We start from the raw sequence: 19679 nt of genomic DNA on the forward strand, positions 1-19679 counted from the left end.
AACAGGGTTTCATGATGTTTCCCAGGCTGGTCTCAAACTCCTGGACTTAAGCGATCTGCCCAACTCAGCCTCCCAAAGTACTGGGATTATAGGTGTGGGCCACCACCCCTGGCCAGTGTTCTATGATTCTTAACTGGAATTGTACATATTCTTGTGGGGTATAAAGTAGTCCAGATGAAAGGCCATGTTTTCATAACAATTATCATCAAAGCCTTTCTTCTTTTTCTCAATCTCTTTCTCAAAGTTGCCCATCTGTCTAGAAGCATGATATTCCAACATCACCTGCCAAATTACCCTTTTCTGGGTTTTTGGTCTGCTGGTCATAGTGTTAGGTCCTCCATGGTTCTCCCCTATCCTGCCAGCAGGTACATTTTATTTCACTTCTACAGGCCCTACCTGCCATGCTGCTTCTACTCTCCCCTTCTCCCAGGCCTCTAGTCAATGCCCATCTTCCGCTGACCAAGCTTAGTCCTCATTTACCAGCTGATGTTAATTACACTTGATCTATCCCGACCTTCCTTGATGCCTAATGATAAATATTCAAACTTCTTTTTGTGTGACAGTGTCGTGCTCTGTTGCCCAGCTCACTGCACCCTCTGCCTCCCAAGTTCAAGCAATTCTCCTGCCTCAGCTCACCTAGTAGCTGGGACTACAGGCACCTGCCACCACACCCAGCTAATTTTTTGTATTTTGAGTAGAGACGGGGTTTCACTGTGTTAGCCAGGATGGTCTCGATCTCCTGACGTCAAGTGATCCACCCACCTGGGCGTCCCAAAGTGCTGGGATTACAGGTGTGAGCCACTGTGCCTGGCCCAAACTTATTTTAAAAACATAAATAGAATAGAGATTCTTTTAAGAATTTAGCCAGCTATGATGTAAGAAACAGAAGGCACTTGTGGCTTTAAATACTAATCTAGCCTTAGGAGCTACAGAAGACACTGGCTTACCAAAACTAAAAGATTGCTAGCCTTTTGTTTAAAAGTTGAGGCTGGACACCATGGCTTATGCCTGTAACCCCAGCACTTTGGGAGGCCAAGGCAGGAGGATTGCTTGAAGCCAAGAGTTCAAGATCAGCCTGGGCAATGTAGTATGAGCCCATCTCTCCAAAAAGAAAAAATTAGCTGGGCATGGTGGCACATGCCTGTAGTTCTAGCTGATCAGAAGGCTGAGGCAGGAGGAGGATCTATTAGCCCAGGAGTTTGAGGCTTTGGTAAGCTGTGATCACACCATTGTACTCTGGCCTGGGTGGCTGAGTAAGACCTAATTAATTTAATTGTCTCTAATTTTTAAAAAAAGTTCACTCCCTGGAAGTGAGAAATATTTGAGTCTGATAATTTTGTACATATTTCAGAGCTGTCTTTCTTGTATTGCCTCTTAAAAGTTTGCCACCTATTTTCAGTGTGAGTCTTGTTTCTTTTACTTGATCTCTGTGGGAGTTTGATGAAAGGAGGGAGAATTCTGTTCTTTAGACTATGAAAAGTAAATACTGTGTAAAGTTTAAAAACTGTGTTAAAGAGTCACTATTCAGTTAATAAAACCATGCATGTTTTCCTTTTTCATTTTACCTCTAGCGTTCAATAAAGATTAGAGATTCAAAATTTGGTTTAGCTCTTGTCATAGAAAGCTCTCAGCAGGTAAGATTTTGTATATTTTTATTAATCTCTGATTTTTAAAACTATGTGACAGTCTAGATTTTTAGTTTTATTTATAATCAGTTTACATCTGAGAATATTCGCTTTAATATGAAGTTTATATGAAGTGTTTGAAGTCTTATAGAAACTGTCCCCAGAGGAAGAATCATGCTTATATTTTTTTGTTGGACAGACATAATCACTTGTGATCATCACTTTTATTATTAATGATAGAATCAAGTCACTGTGCTGAGAGCTTTTCATGCATTATCCCAGTCTTTACACAATCCTACAATACAGCTACTATTTTTCCCCCATTTTACGGTCAAGAAAACTGAGGCTTAGAGAAGTTCGGACTTTGCCCATGATCTCACAACTAGTAAGTGGTGGAGCTAAGTTTTGATCTCAAGTCTGACTGATTTACCAAGACTGTCTCAGAAAAACATAACCATATATTTGTGTACACACACACACACACACACACAGTTTGAGATCTTATATTCTCATACATACATATGCTAACTAATTATATAACCTTCTGTACTCCGTTATGCCAGGTTTTTGCAGAAATGCATTTGAATAAAACACTCTGGTCTGATGGTAGTAGGTTTGACTGGCTAAGAAAAATTTTAAATACATATTTAAAAAGTGATTTATAAAATTACTTATCTAAATTCTAAATTTAAACATGAATGTCTGCTCATTCCTTCCCCCGCCTACAGCTGCCATTTATTGTTTACTCTGTTCCAAGAACTATATCAAATGTCATATATATATTTATCTTATTTAATATGACAACTTGATAATCATTTTATGGTTAGAAAATTGAGACTTAAAAAGGTTAAGGAAAGTTTCTGAGTGTCCTACAGCTAGTGAATTAGTGGTAGAACCAGAATTTGAACATAAAAGCAGTGCTCTCAACCCAGAGCATATACTCTTACCTATTATAGTATGCTACTTCGTTTTTTAACACTCCTCAAAACACTCTATCATGGCCCAGTTTCTTTCCTAATTCTTCAAGGAGATAGCCACAGATGGCCCATTTCCTTTCTTCTTTTCATGTACTCTGTTCCTTTTTAAGGCCTAGCTCGGCCGGGCGTGGTGGCTAACGCCTGTAATCCCAGCACTTTGGGAGGCTGAGGCGGGTGGATCACAAGGTCAAGAGATCGAGACCATCCTGGTCAACATGGTGAAATCCCGTCTCTACTGAAAATACAAAAAATTAGCTGGGCATGGTGGCACATGCCTGTAATCCCAGCTACTTGGGAGGCTGAGGCAGGAGAATTGCTTGAACCCAGGAGGCGGAGGTTGCGGTGAGCCGAGATCACGCCATTGCACTCCAGCCTGGGTAACAAGAGCGAAACTCCATCTCAAAAAAAAAAAAAAAGGCCTAGCTCAAGAAAAACTTAGTTCTCTTGGCCTTCACAATCTACAGTATAATTTTTAAATCTTGAAAGGTTACCTTTGATATTTCAGATGAAATTATATTTGGATATACTTCAAAATAAGCCTGTGTTGGAGGTGGGGGGTTTCAGGTGAGGGCGAGGTTACCGATGAAACAGAGTTGGCCACATGTTGCTGCTTCTTGAAGCTGTATGATGGCTCCGTGGAGGCTCCCTCGTTTGTACTCTTCTGTTTCTGTATATGCTTGAAATTTTTCATAATAAAAAGTTTAATTGAAAAAATGAACATACATATTGTGCTCTAAAATAAGGACTATTAAATTTATCATATAAATGCAATTCTTGAGACGTGTTTTTTTTTTTTTTTTAATAATTATTTTCTCTTGTAGAGTGGTGGATATGTTCTTGGATTTAAAATAGATCCTGTGGAAAAACTACAAGAATCAGTTAAGGAAATCAATTCACTTCACAAAATCTATTCTACCAGTCCCATATTTGGAGTTGATTATGAGATGGAAGAAAAGGTAATTTGTTGAGTATGTGAAAAAAGTTTGCTGAATTAGTTTTATGCAATCTGTAAAAGTCAGATATAAATATCAGTGTGTACCATTTAATTTTGAACTGTGTTTAAAATGGTGAATATACAGATTCTGCTCAAGTGGGCACAGCTCCTGGATTAATACTAATTTGTACCTACCACCTGTCTTCTAACTGGCTGCTTCATCATTCATTCATTCCTGCCCTCCATACTTACCCTTGTAGGTGGGCAGCCATCTGGGTAAATTTCCATGTGCAGTGCTCCTCTGATACAGACAGACTTGAGTCTCTCACTCTGTCAGCTTTATTTTTATTTTCAGCCCCTTATTACCATAGACAAGCCTTATAGGTCTCATGAATACCATCTTCTTTAGTACTCCACAATATAGCAACTCCAAGAGTTGGCTACATCAACACAGCCTGCATCCATTCCTGTTGATCTGTGCCATATCAGTCATGAAATATTTTGCATATCCTGCCCACTTGTCTGCTCTTTGTCTTCCTCTGATTTCTTTCCTGGTTGCTGCTAGTATTCCCTGCTCTCCAGGTACATCAGCTTTCTTTTGGCTTCACTTGTCTCTGCAGCTGGGACCCTCATTATCCAGTCTATCAATGGTGTCCTCACTACCCACTCCATTAGGGGTGTCCTTACTGTCCACTTTATCACCAGTACCCTTGCTAGGGGCACTAACTCTGAGGTACTTGCTGCCCCCACTGTCTGCTTTATCACTGGGACAGTCACTGTCCATTCTGTCAGAGGTGCTCTTGCCATCTGTTACACTGCCCTTGTTGTCCTCTCTGTCCTGGTCCCACCACTGATCACTCAGTTGTAGACTCCCTTGCTATCTGTTCTTTTACTGGGACCCTCATTATGCACTCTATTGCTGGTGCTCTTGCCATTTCCTTTATAATCAATGCCCCTGCTGTGGCTCAGCATGCTGAGCCATGTCACAGCCATTACTTATATCTCTCCTTCTGCTCTTGGACTACAGCATGTGACTTTAGTAAGGCCCTTATTGCCTGGTAATGCTCCTTGTACTTTATTTTTTCTCTCCTTATCAAATTCCATATCTTTCTCCTTCTAGCTAAAACTTCCATCTGAGTTACTGACATTATATTACATACATTATATGTATTTCATCATCTGAACCATCCTTTCTTTTTCTTCCCAACATGCTCTTTCAGCATTCTTCCTTTCACTCTGCCTTCTCTGTATATTCCTTGGTAATATCATCTGCTCATTCAGCTTCTTCAACTTGTACTTTTATGGATGACTCTAGAACTTTCCTTCTGACCTTGACATATTCTTTCAGCTTATGTTTCCAAATACCCTTGAATATTTTCATATAGATGAGCATGCCAAATGAGATGAGTGGAATTTCTCATTTCAGATTTATCTTAGTAATTTAAATAATTATGCAAGTCAATAAGATACACTAGGACTTAGATGAGCATCTCAAACTTGGCATACCTAAAACTGGCCTCCTCATCTTTTTCTCAAAAGCAGCAACCTACTGATTTATTGATTTGTTTACTTATATATTTTTGGCACTGTCAAAGTCAGCCGTACTCAAAACTTTGAAGTATTCCTTCATTTTTCCCATTATCTTAATTTAAACTTTCAGTTATACCCATCTCTTCTCTGTTTCTAGTTATTACTCTTCCTTGTAGAATAATGTTGTAGAACAAGCATGGTCCTTGGAGCCTGACTTTCAATCCCAGTTTCACCATTTATTTGTGATCCTAGGGAAATCTGAGCTTCAGTTTTCTCATAAAATTGAGATAGGGTGGGCCACAGTGGCTTATGCTTGTAATTCCAGCACTTTGGAGTGGCTGAAGTAGGAGAACTACTTGAGGCCAGGAGTTTGAGACCAACCTCAGCATAGTAAGACAACATAGTGACACCCTGTCTCTACTAAACTTTTTTAAATTTTTAAAAATTAGCCAGGTGTGGTGGTGCCCACCTGTAGTCTTAACTACTCAGGAGGCTGAGATTGAGGTCAGGAGTTTGAGGCTGCAGTGAGTTATGATCGTGCCATTGCACTGCATCCTGGGCAACAGAGCAAGACCTGTCTCTTATAAAAGAAAAAGAGAGAGAAAAACAGACATAATCTTTCTTAGAAAGTTAATTGATCATGTCCATAAAATGCCTGGCACATAGGAGACACTTGATATGTTAGTTCCCCTACCCATTTGTTCTCTTCTCCTTTTCTTTGACCCCAGTACATAATAGCAGCTAGCCATAATGTCTCACTGTTTCACTTCATATAAGTTCCTAATCAAATGCCATATCTTCAGGCTCTTCGCTGACTATTCTCCTAAAACAGCAACTCCCATCACCTTATTCTGTTTGCTGGCTTTCTGTCTCTCCCCTTCCTCCCTTTCTTTCAGAATTAATCAGTCTCCTCCGTTAGAACTTATCTCCATGAAGTCAGGGGTTTTTGTCTGTTTAATGACTATATCTCCAGCTGTTGAAACTAGCACATAATAGGCTCTTAGTGAGTACTCATATGTGTTGGATGACTGTGTTAAACATCTGCTGTTTGTCATTCACTGCCTTAGGAACTATATGCACCATCACATTTAATCTTTCCAACAATACTGTGAGAAGTATTATCATTATCCTTATCCCACAGTTAAGGAGACTGAGGCCTAGTTAATTTACTTGCACATAGTTATGCAACTCTGTACATGGTTGAAACACTGAGGCTATCCACAGCTTTGTTATAGCTGCTTTTCGTAGGTTGAAGCATATATTGATATTTTATCATTTTTGACTTATAAAAAATGGCAGTTTCATATGGTTCAATATAATATTTAGTTATTTGTCATTGAGCTTTATCTTTATCTCTACTCAGTAAATTATAAATCCTTTGTGGGTAAGGGTAGGATTTTATACCATTGGTAGCACTGGCATAGTATCTAATATAACAAAGGGGATATTCAAATATTTGAAAAATGAACAAATTAATAAATATTAGCTCTATATTTTATTCTTTACCTTTAGAACAGTCCATAAAAATATTCTTTTACTTTTCACAAATTATATATAATGATTCTTTTGAGGAAAATTGAACATTTGCTATTAGACAAAACTTAGCTTTTCTAAACAATGTGAAAGAAACTCATAAAAGTCAGAGTTTTTTCTTTAAAGATATCTGAGTATTAAGTATGTATAAATGTCTCTCTTTAGTTCTTTTCATGATATTGACTTCAGATATGAAAGCTTAGGTTTAATTGACTAGTTTTATTACTCATTAATTTTTTAATAAAATAAATTATACCATGATTTTTATAAGACTTTAGTAGCTTGTAATTGTTATTTTTAAAGTATTTACAGTTCTCATGGTACATTTAATATTGTCTCTGATGCATTTTAACATCTGCTGATTTTCAGCCACAGCCGCTTGAAGCTCTGACAGTCGAACAGATTCAAGATGATGTAGAAATAGACTCTGATGACCACACGGATGCTTTTGTGGTGAGCATCTTAAAGGAGAGCGTTAAATTTCTTAAGGTTTTTATCTCAGTCTTGTTTAATAAAATAATGGTGCAAATGTGTGAAACACCATATAACTTGAGACTTTTGATGATATCTTAAACATGAGTTTGAAGATGATATTTTTTGTGAGGGATTTCTTTTGTGACAATAACTTTTAAATTATCAAAATCAGAAATACTTTGAGGCCAGGCACAGTAGCTCACACCTGTAAGCTCAGCACTTTCGGAGGCCAAGGCAGGTGGATTGCTTGAAGGCAGGAGTTCAAGACCAGCCTGGCCAACATAGCAAAAATCCGTCTCTATAAAAAAAGAAAAAAAACAAAAGAAATATTTTGAAAACACAGTTATTCAGAGAGTTTTAGGATTTTAGATATGTAAAGTTTTTTCATACCATGAATAGAACATGGTAAATATTATAGTTAATTAAATTTAAAATCTATACTTTCCATAATGAATTTTTATGAAATGTCTTCTCTTAATTTATAGGGATCTTGTTTTAAAAAGGACATGTATTTGAACAATAGCTTTCCTATTTCCAAATTGGTATCATTTAACTTATAACCAAATTATAGTGCTTTCTCCATTCTGTGGCTATGAATCTGACTAGAATACCTGTCTGGTAACAAATGCTTTGAAACAAAAGTGTGAAATTAGTATAAAATAATTATAAACTACTACTACCTCAAACTATATGCATTTGCTGACACATGGAAGTACTTGTTTTGTTTTGCCAGTATCTTCTAAACCAGATGTAGAAAAGAAATTTTATAACTTCTAAATTATTTTTTCTCTTCTTTTTTTCTCTTTTTTACCTGCTTCTTACCATATGACAGTTAAGTCATGCTTTTTTTAATCTCCTTTCAAGTTAACAGTGCTAATCATATATTACAAACCACATTTTTTAGTTCTTAAGGTAAAAGTCTTATAGACTTTAGCAGAGTGAATTCTGCTACCAGCATTGCAGAGATAGGTGAAAAAAAATTAGATAACACAGTAACAGAATATGAAATACATTTATAAAATCATTCTGCAAATTAAGTATCTTAGCCCACTGATCTGTTGGAATATTGTATGTCCAGTATGTGAAATACAATTTTCTTTGTCTTATAGGCTTATTTTGCTGATGGCAATAAGGTAAGGACATTTATTTTACCTATAATATATGAAAAAACTTTCTATATTCCAAAATTTAGCATTCACAAACTTATGTGAAACCTATTTTTTTGTTTTATCCTCCTCTTTGCCCACCTTCTCGATTCCCATCTTAACCTCTTGTCTCCCAAAAAGCAACAAGATCATGAACCTGTATTTTCAGAAGAACTGGGGCTTGCAATAGAGAAACTGAAGGATGGATTCACCCTGCAGGGACTTTGGGAAGTAATGAGTTGATCTTGAGTTGAGATGGATTTCTATTTAAAGATATCTCAAGTTTAAAGATACTAGTCACCTGCCATAAGTCATGGAATAGTTTTTATATTTACAACATTTATATTTAAAGCTTTTAAGAGTTTTTTGATGATTGAGGAAAAACTCATTTAGAAAACTTAGTTTTCTAAAAATTATATTTAAAATTGTAATCAAAATGTATCTTGTTTATAAATGTTTATTTTGTACTTAATGCCTGTAAAGTCTTAGTTTTCAGATATTAAGTGACTGTATCATGTTGGGTTTAATAAAGAATTTATGCAGCACCATTTAACGTTTTGAAAGTATTATTTAAAAGAGAAAGACTGTTCTTATGGAATAATCAAAATTCTACTTTCTTAATTATAAAATTTAATAATGATTTAAAATTTAATATGGTTTAAATATATTATCCCATGGCTCCTGGCCAGGCACGGTGGCTCATGCCTGTAATCTCAACAATTTGGGAGGCCAAGGCAGGTGGATCACTTGAGGTCAGGGGTTCGAGACTAGCCTGGCCAACATGATGAGAGCCCCCCATCTCTACTAAAAATATAAAAGTTAGCTGGGCATGGTGGTGGATACCTGTAGTCCCAGCTACCTGGGAGGCTGAGGCACAAGAATCAGTTGGACCTGGGAGGTGGAGGCTATAGTGAGTCGTGGATCACACCATTGCACTCCAGCTCGGGCAACAGAGCGAGACTCTGTCTCAGTAAATAAATAAATAATCACATAGCTCCAAATGTGCACCAACTCTAATACAAACTGTAATTCTTACACTTATCATTTTTAGGGATCATTTTTGTAAAAACTAAAAATTATAACTAACTATGGAGTACATCAACCACCCTGTAAAATATTTTGGATGCTATTTTGTAAAGAATTTCAATGTAGTTTTGTCAAGAATACGTTTACTTTTTAAGAAAATAGTTCTGTTTATTAACTTTCTCTTTGTATTTATTGAAACTTCTTTGAGGTTTTCTTGTTGACCTCTCTAGCATCATTCAGTGGTTTTGACCACTATTTCCACGTAAAACGCATTGTAAGGAACCTTTTTCACATAACTGAAATTAGCCAATGGAGCCCTCTTCTTCCAGAGGGAAAAGTATGTAAAAACATCTAAAATAAGATGCAACTCTGTGTACAACCGTAGACATACAGTACAACCAAGTGCTAACCTAAGTTTATTAAAAATCAATGAACAAAAGCTACAGATTGGTTTTTTCATTTAAATGGAAAAAGATTTCTACATTTTATGGGTTGAAATTATAATTAACTACCTTTATGACGGAGGGAAAGAGTGTATGAAAAGTTTGTACTGGTCACATAAAATGCTGCCATAGCTATTGTTTAAATATTGTTTTTCAAGCAAAAGAGACTTTATAAAATTGCCGACTAGTAAGGAATAATCTCAGATGTCATATGGTGTTTGCATCTGACTCATTAATCTTTTCAAATGTTAGATGTTACGTGTAGAGAAATGAGTCATTTATTGTTTAAACAAGGAAGCAGCTGTTAGTTTTTTCTAGTGTGTTAAAACCTTTAGTGACATCTATAAATGGAAAAAGAGTCAATGAGCTCTTCTTTCAGCTGTTGTTTTAGCAGCTGACAGTACCATTGACTTCACTGTGATGTAAAATAAAAGAAAAAGCCTTTACTCGTGGATAGAGACCCTGAAGTTTAAAAATACATAATTCCCTGATCTGGAGCGTTCATTCATTCAACAAATATTTATGAAGCACTCACAAAACCCCTAGGCTATAGCATTTGAAAAGAAAAGACACTCCCACAATCCCTGTCTTCATGGAGTTTATGTCTTTTGGGGCATGTGTAAGAATACCAACCTTGAAATTATAGTATTTCTACAGCCCTACTTGAGTTTAGATAATGTTACAGTATGACTCTAATAATCTGTAATAAAGTATTTAATGAAGTATATGATACCATCTATATATAAACAAAGGACAGTTTTCTTTCAAATCATGACTTCTGCATCCGTAATTAATATGGTATTCTATTATAATCAACAACTTATGTCCCCAGTTATATACTCTTTTTTAAAAAAAAGGTGGGGGCTGTTCTCTCTGCTGTAGGACTTCATCTTGATTTTGCTGTGTTCTAGTTATAACATTGTTCTCATGGGATTATATCTATTTTTTAACCTTTAATGAATAATTTTTGGCACTTAAAATTACAGATTATCTTTAGTGATCTTATTTGTATGTGTGTGGACTTTTTCATTCCCTAGCATTGACTTTTAATTATTTTTTTCTGGCCCTGTGATTCCTTTTAACCTTTTGCTTTTATTTTACCTTATTATCGTTTGCCACATTAGATCCTTTGTACAACATGGCAGGATATGAATAAATAATTTTATAGTTTAATTCAATATTAATTAGTTTTTCCACAGAATAAAAATAATTTTAAATGTTTTAGAAAATTAGCAATTCCTCTGCATCCCTTATTTCAGTTATCATGGCAACATTAAAGGTTTTGTAAAACTATAGTACATAAGTAAACATCTTTAAGTTTACTACTTCTAAAAGAAATATCTATATCCTGTTTTGAGTAGAAAGTAAAAATTTGTATGTAACAATTATTGGAAATGGGATCTTGCTTATGAGTATTCAAATGAACACATCTCATATTCTTGACCTTTACATCATTAATTCACAGAGCCAAGTAGCTTGACACTAGAACGTATTTAGAGGAGTGATTCATTTTTATGATTCATTTTTCTGTTAATTCAATAAACATTTTCTTGTAGTAGCCTTTATTAGTATACCGCCTAATGCATTATGTATTTTTAAGCTTTCAATTTCACTTAAATGTCTTGCTTCTTAGCTGTTTCCTTAGTGATTAAAAGTTCCAGTTGTTACTTTCAATCTATAACAGCTGCTACAACAACTCTTCTTTCCAAGCCAGCTCTCCTAAATTCCCGTTGTTAGAGTTGGTATCTATATTTAGCCGGTGGGATTAAATTGCAAGGTCTTCAAGCCGGGCAAAGCACACTGATCTGCCTTTTTACAGCTAGACCGCTAGACCCGTGTGCTACAAGGAGCTAAGGCTTTCAGTGTCCCCTTCCTCGCCCAGGTTACTCGTAAAATGGATTCCCAGCGGGAACTTGCAGAGGAACTGCGGCTTTACCAATCTACCCTTCTTCAGGATGGTCTAAAAGATCTCCTGGATGAGAAAAAATTCATCGATTGCACCCTAAAAGCAGGTGACAAAAGTCTTCCCTGCCACAAATTGATTTTGTCAGCTTGTAGTCCTTACTTCCGTGAGTACTTTTTATCTGAAATCGATGAGGCGAAAAAAAAGGAGGTAGTACTAGATAACGTGGATCCTGCTGTACTTGATTTAATCATCAAATACCTGTACTCTGCCAGTATTGATCTCAATGATGGAAACGTGCAAGATATTTTTGCATTGGCCAGCCGCTTTCAGATCCCCTCAGTGTTTACTGTCTGCGTTTCTTATCTTCAGAAAAGACTTGCTCCTGGTAACTGTCTAGCCATCCTAAGATTAGGACTTCTTCTTGACTGCCCGAGACTCGCCATTTCTGCCCGTGAATTTGTGTCTGATCGCTTTGTACAGATTTGTAAGGAAGAGGACTTTATGCAGCTGTCTCCACAGGAACTGATCTCAGTCATTTCAAATGACAGCCTAAATGTAGAAAAAGAAGAAGCAGTATTTGAGGCAGTGATGAAATGGGTGCGAACTGACAAGGAAAACAGGGTTAAAAACCTAAGTGAAGTGTTTGATTGTATCCGTTTTCGCCTTATGACAGAAAAATATTTTAAGGATCATGTTGAGAAAGATGATATAATTAAAAGCAACCCAGAACTCCAGAAAAAAATCAGAGTTCTAAAAGATGCTTTCGCAGGCAAACTCCCAGAACCTAACAAAAATGTGGAGAAGTCTGGGGCTGGTGAGGTGAATGGTGATGTTGGTGATGAAGATTTACTTCCTGGTTACCTGAATGACATTCCCAGGCATGGAATGTTTGTAAAAGACCTCATCCTGATGGTTAATGACACAGCAGCAGTGGCTTATGATCCCATGGAAAATGAATGCTACCTTACTGCACTGGCTGAGCAGATTCCCAGAAATCATTCCAGCATTGTTACCCAGCAAAATCAGATATATGTGGTAGGAGGACTATATGTGGATGAAGAAAATAAGGATCAACCTCTACAGTCATACTTCTTCCAGGTAAGAAGGACTTTTTATAGACACAGTTGCTTAAAGGGAAGGCTGTTACTCACCATTCAGTTAGCTAATTTGTGAATTATTCAGGCTGCTTGCATTTTACTCTAATTGATGTTCTCTAAATGATGCCCTTGCACTTTTGCTGTTTAGAGAGTTGACAGAAGAATATTTGACTGCTTAGTTAATGTGTAATAAAAGTTTGGTGAATAATGAGGTTCTAATTAATGTTTAATGACTTAAGATGTTCTTTATACTATTTTACCAAAAATGCCTTGTTTATAGATGATGGTGACTGTAATCCCTCAAAGCCTAGTATTTTAGTAAAAACTAAATTTATTTTTTCTTGGCAGAGACAAGGTCTCACTATGTTGCCCCAGCTGATCTTGAACTCCTGGGCTCAAGCAGTCCTCCCAATCTAGCTTCCGAAAGTGCTGGGATTACCGGCATGAGCCACCGTCCCCTCTGTAAAAACTAAATTTAATCTTGTACACTCTTACCTATTAAAAATAGGTTAATGTCTTTCCCTAAATAGTTTCCCTAAATCAAAGTTCTTTACATATTACAAAGAAGTAATAATTGGTCAGATTTTCTTTTTTAGCTTTTTTTCTTTTTCATCTGCTGGCAGCTCTAAATTGGTCAGATTTCCTACCTTCTTCCAAGTTTTCTTGAACTCATTTAAAGTTCTTGGAGGTAGCATTTCATCTCTTATTTATAGTTACTACCTAAAATATAATTTTGTTGAAAATGAAGAAAACTTGTGTACATATTCGACATACTTTGGATTATCTTTTAGGAAAAACTGTCTACACAAAAGTCACTAATTTGAATTAATTATAGATAGAAGTTTTTATTACATTTATTTGGATCAGAGTTATACTTAGACATTATTAGAACTTAACAATCTGTTCTGTGAAACCACAGAATTTTCCAAGTAAATTAATTCTCCTAAACTAATAGATTCTTAGTAGTTTGTTTGAAGGGAGTTTGTCTTATATTATCAATGTATTATATCAATTTATGAAGGAATTGACTTAACCTTTGTCTTCAATAATGCCAATACTGAAACTTTGTAGCTTACAACTGGCTCAAAAGAGTTTGTGTAGGTCATAGCTAATCATGGCCTGTGGCTTATGGGCACTTCAGTTAAAAAGGCTAAAGATAAGCAAGTATTAAATGTCATACCACAGTCAGTATGCTCTCGAGGTGTGTGACATACTTTGCATTCAAAAAATACTATTATATCTTTCATCAACCTTTTATAATCTTGAAAAATGTAGTTGTAATAATACATATTAATCATGTTTCTTAATTTTCAAAGTTCTAGTGAAGAATGTTATAAGTATTTGAATGTGGGTCAGAAAATTTCCCAAGCCCTAATTTTAAAGTCAAATAAACTTCAAAAAGGGCAAAGTCAATGAAAAAGGCTATAAATGACATCCAGGAAGTAAGAATGACATCAAAACACAGACAGATAGGTAGCTACCTACAAATGACAGATCTACGGAATAGTTAGTGCCATAGAATAATTCTCCAAAACTACTAGAGTTTTAAATTTCATTTCATATTTACTTTATTGAATATATCTATAACACAGTCCTTTTTACTTTCAAGTGTTCAGTTTAATCTTTATCCTTCTCTTCCAGACTAATAAAACATTTACTTTTACTGACACAGCTTCTCATTTTTGGTTTAAGAAACCTATTTAATATTCCTTATAACCCCAATAACAATTATACAAAGTTGGAAGGTCAACTCCCTCTCACTACAAATGCCTTGCTGCTTTTAAAAAGCACTAATAGAACAGGATGCTAGGATAACACTTCACCATAAAAGAGGTGAAGTGATTCATCAGATAATATTTGTATGAGAATTTCAGGTTTTATATTTTTCTCCTTGGTCATATCTATTTAAAATGCATTAATTTAGGAGTAATTTGACCTTTCATTGTATGCTATAAATAGATTATAAGAATTTTTTTTTTTTTTTTTTGAGATGGAGCTCACTCTGTTGCCCAGTCTGGGTTGCAGTGGTGCAATCTCGGCTCACTGAAACCTCTGCCTCCCGGGTTCAAGCAGTTTGTGCTTCAGCCTCCCAGTGGCTGGGACGACAGGCACGCGCCTCCATACCTGGCTAATTTTTTGTATTTTGAGTAGAGATGGGGTTTCACCATGTTAGTCAGGCTGGTCTCGAACTCCTGGCCTCAGCCTCCCAAAGGGCTGGGATTACAGGCATGAGTTGCTGCACCCAGCCCCAGATTATAAGAATTTTTTATCTTGGTAAGAGAGGTTTTTTTCCCCCACTCATGAATTTGATGAATTAATAGATTCATCAAGTTTTGAACAGGTCTTAAAGTAATTTAGGTCCAAACTCTAATTTTAACAATGAGGAAAGAGGAACTCTGAGAAGTTAAATAGCTTGATAGCTCATCTATAACTGTTGCATCTGCTGTAGAAAGTGGCCTCTAAGGGGTAATATGGGAAGGTAGACAGTACTGTACAGTATGAGAGTTAAGTCCTCAGATATGGGATTATGATGGGTGCTGTTCCATTTTTTGTTGTTTTTTTGTTGTTGTTGTTGTTTTTTCTTGACATGGTGATTGTAGTTAGCTGTGTCTGCTGTTCCATTTTTTAAAACAAACTATGGATTTAGATGGCTTGGATTTAAATATCACCTAAAAGCTCTGTGTATTTGGGCAAATAATTTCATCGTTCTGTGACTCAATTTCCTCATCTGTAAAATGGGGATGATAGACATGCCTATACTGGAGAACTAAATAAGGTTACCTGTGAAAAGCATTTCATTCAAAACCTATGACAACAGTCAAAACTCCATAAATATTCATTATTATTTCTACACACTACCTTCATCATCAAAGAATTTCTTTCAAAAGTGGAAACATAAGGGATCAAAATCTAGCTACTGAAATTAGTGAATGCAAAGCTAACAATGCACATGTGGAGATTAAACCTCTCTTGTCACCTAGTCTTAATTAGAGCTTTGTTTAACTTAGGTTACTAGACCACATATAGATAGGCTTCCACAGACATCCCTGTCTATACAACTGCCATTTTATGCACATCTATCCTTAGTATCCAATGAAACTGGGTTTTATTCATTTTGTTTTTGCAATCTAGAAGTGGCACCACAGAGAACAACAAATCTGCAACTGTACTCTTGTAGAAAAGAGTTTTCTTGTGCCTTAGTATGCTAAAATGCAAAATGTAAAACCTTTAAATTACCAAAAGTAAGTGATGAAACAAGATGCCACCATGCCAGAATCACCTACCCCAGAGCATGGGCACAAGGAGATTTTCCTCCTTGGGAAAATCTTAAGCTTACAGAAGTGGTAGTGAGCAAAAACGAGCAGTTACTTATTAATATAAATAAATAAATAAAACAATAGAGAAGGGTATTTCAAATGACTCCCAACAACACACTAGGAAATTCACTTTAACACCTGCCTGTATCAGAAAGAAAAAGGCAAAAATACAGATAACCTAAAATGTTTGTAAAGAAAGAAAAAAAAGGTATTGCCTAACATCCCAGTTGTCTGTGGACTGAGCGACAGGTCCAGCTGTCCCAGCCGCTGGCATGGGGAGCATGTTAAATATAGTATGCAGGGGTCATTCACATTCTGTGACCCTCCCTGCTCTGACAGCCTTTCTTTCCCCAGTGTCTTAAAAGTATGAGGATCTCCTGTTTCAAAGCTGAACAAGGCAACATGGGAGAAAATCTGACAAGAAACCTCACAGTTCTAACTAACTTCTGGGGATTCTAATTTATTCTTTCTTTTCTTGAAGTCTTGAAGATTTTGGTATCTTTATCTGGTAGGCCAAATAGATGTACTTATTCTTCTTAGTAATTATGAGCTACAATATGATACTTTGAGATTGTAGTTTTATTTACTTGTGAGATATTTGGCTATCTCAATAACTTCTAAATAACATATAAAGTGTAACTGTTTTTTTGTATACTTGTAACTTTTTTCTAACAAGCTCCACAATCCCTCATACATGTATTTTTTTCAGCTCGATAGCATAGCATCTGAATGGGTTGGACTTCCACCTCTGCCTTCAGCCAGGTGTCTCTTCGGTCTGGGAGAGGTAGATGATAAAATCTATGTAGTTGCAGGCAAAGATCTTCAAACAGAGGCTTCGCTGGATTCAGTATTATGCTATGATCCTGTGTAAGTTGGCATGATATTCCTGTTCCCTAAGCATTCAAGTATATGCGTGCCTACAACACATTCATATTTTCAAAACCTGGAATTTACTGAAAGTACATAAATTCTGTCTCCTTTAATTTTAGGGCTACAAAATGGAACGAAGTAAAAAAACTTCCTATCAAAGTCTATGGCCATAATGTGATTTCACATAAAGGGATGATATATTGTCTAGGAGGAAAGACAGATGACAAGTAAGTACCTGAACTCTCGTGATTTATGTCCAAATGACTTTTTTTTTTTTTAAATAGAGATGGGGTTTCACCATGTTGGCCAAGCTGGTCTCGAACTGGCCTCAAGTGATCCACCCACCTCAGCCTCCCAAAGTGCTGGGATTACAGGTGTGAACCACCACGCTCAGCCCAAATGACTTTTTATTAGAAAGGTTTCTTCCTCTTTTTATTTGGATCTGCATACTAAAATGGGACATGGTTCTCACCTATCATATTGTGGAGGGAAAATCTTAAAATAAAATTTCAAGTTGCTGAAGTAAACATGTAGATACTCAGCATACTGCTAGGAATGAGCCTCGTACCCCAATCATAAGCATCCTTACAGTACAGGCAACATCTAGGAGCATAATCAAGTCCTCTATTTCACTGATTTACAATTGTATTTTACTACATTAAAACCAATGGGCTTTCTTATTCATTTAGCTATAAGTATTTGAAATGTATCTTCTAAGATAATTGTGCATAAAAAAATCATGGATTTGTACTTTACATTCATAAAAGGGACTTTAGCTAGGTCAGTTTGAAAGAAAAATATGGTGATTGAAAAGAGGGCAGTATCCCAGGAGCGGGGGACCACCAGGTTGCCTAAAGAGGGGTGAACCAGCCCAGGTCGGAAACGGAGCAGGTCAAAACTCCTGTGCTGATCAGTAGTGGGATCGTATCTGTGAATAGCCACTGTACTCCAGCCTGGGCAACACAGCGAGACCCTGTCTCTTAAAAAAATAAAAATTAAAAATTAAAAAAGAGGGCAATAAAAAAGACAAAATAAAAACAAAAAATGGGCCAGGTGAGGTGGCTCATGCCTGTAATCCCGGCACTTTGAGAGGCCGAGGTGGGTGGATCACAGGGTCAGGAGTTCAAGACCAGCCTGACCAACATGGTGAAACTCCGTCTCCACTAAAAATACAAAAAGTAGCCGCCTGTAATCCCAGCTACTCAGGAGGCTGAGGCAGGAGAATTGCTTGAACCCGGGAGGTGGAGGGTGAAGTGATTCAAGATCACACCACTGCACTCCAGCCTGGGCAACAAAGTGAGACTCCATCTCAAAAAAAAATAAGAAATGAAGGCAGTTATTTCTTCAACAGTGTTCCACATATTTACTCCCTGACAGAGGTAATATTCAAAATGGCTAACAACTGTTCAAAAACGGGCTCCCAGTGGCACCAGTCTCTGTGAGAAAACCAGGATGAGGTTTCATATATAAAGCTAACTGGATTTCTAGTCAATTCTCAAGGAATCAGTAATTGGGAAAGAGATCTTATAACTCAGAGAGAGGAAAAGTGAGTGAGCACCAAATACTCCAGCGACAGTCAAACCAGTATAGCCTGTCTAGTAAAATGAGCATTTTCAGTGTAGATGGTGAGAACTAATATTCTGACCCTGAAAACTCTGCCTAATTTGGCTTGTCATCATTTGCTCAGGCGGTTGAATTAATAGAGATGTCCAACCCTGAAAAGGGAGCCAAATTAAGAATTGTAAGGACAAAGCAGGAAAGGAGAGTAAACTATGGAAATGTGTTAGATGCCAAGAACTCTATTCTAGAGTTAATGATTAATGGGTATTAGTCAATTAAAATGGTAAATATAACACGGAAAAAGTGATTTTAAAAAGCAACGGTTTTTTTGATCTAGATGATTTGCCCAGTGTCGGGGGAGGGGGAAGCAATGGTTTTTAAACATCCACCTGTATTCAAAGATAATATATTCTAAAATGTTGATATCCTCCTTAATCCCACCTATTCCTATCAAATTTAAAGGAAGGTGTATTACAAGCTCACCTGGTGCGAGATCTTATTTTGGGCATTTTTCCTGAGTAAATGGAATGGAAAATCACTACTAAAGAGCGTTCTGACTTTGGAAACACAGGAACCTGCCAAATGATTTAAATTGTTTCCTTCAAGGAGCATTAGTAACTAGGAAATTGATATGTCAGTAAGAAGCATACAGTTCTTGTCAGTAGGAATATATTAATCTTGAGAATATGATTAACCAACACAACACTGCTTGACAAATGTCAAAGTCAAGAACTTTGAAGTGAGTCATTATCTAAAAGTAAGTGCTGAATTGCACCAGTTCCCATGAATTTGAAGAACATGATTTTGGATAACGTTCATACCCATAGTCAAGTATCAGAGGAAATGCTTATGCTCCAGATAACTGGTCTTTTATACAGTTAAGAAAAAACTGTCCTCACAAAAAATGTTGAGGTGTTTTTCATCACCAAATATATCCAGTTAATCAGTTATTATTTGGAATTCTGAACTCCCATCAAATTATAGATAACTTTAAGGAACCATAAAAAATACTAAGGGCTGGGTGCAGTGGCTCACACCTATAATCCCAGCATTTTGGGAGTCCGAGGCTGGAGGATCACTTGAGCTCAGGAGTTCAAGACCAGCCTGGCCAACATGGTGAAACCCTGTCTCTACCAAGCATAGAAAAAATTAGCTGGGCGCAGTAGCATGCACCTATGGAGTCCCAGCTACCTGGGAGGCTGAGATGGGAGAATCTCTTGAGCCCTAAATGCGGAGGTTGCA

The 19679-nt window shown here is 36.6% G+C and overlaps 1 protein-coding gene across 4 annotated transcripts in view; it reads left to right on the forward strand.

The window, feature by feature from the left end:
* The window catches only part of LOC105728262 (Bardet-Biedl syndrome 5 protein homolog), a 51350-nt gene that overhangs the window by 22816 nt on the left and 8855 nt on the right, over positions 1-19679 (forward strand). The window contains exons 8-14 of one of the 4 annotated variants that reach the window (XM_064373350.1): positions 1572-1634; positions 3424-3558; positions 6969-7088; positions 8183-8206; positions 11570-12691; positions 16717-16874; positions 16997-17104. In XM_064373350.1, coding sequence (XP_064229420.1) covers positions 1572-1634; positions 3424-3558; positions 6969-7088; positions 8183-8206; positions 11570-12691; positions 16717-16874; positions 16997-17104 — 1730 coding nt within the window. Of the gene's footprint in view, positions 1-1571; positions 1635-3423; positions 3559-6968; positions 7089-8182; positions 8207-8359; positions 8767-11569; positions 12692-16716; positions 16875-16996; positions 17105-19679 lie in introns of those variants that run through there. The other 3 variants (XM_021668992.2, XM_064373351.1, XM_021668995.2) reach the window with 3 other exon arrangements.

Source organism: Aotus nancymaae, unplaced genomic scaffold, assembly GCF_030222135.1.
Source record: "Aotus nancymaae isolate 86718 unplaced genomic scaffold, 86718_ANA_hifiasm-v0.15.2.pri h1tg000008l, whole genome shotgun sequence".
In the NCBI taxonomy this organism is placed as follows: domain Eukaryota; kingdom Metazoa; phylum Chordata; class Mammalia; order Primates; family Aotidae; genus Aotus; species Aotus nancymaae.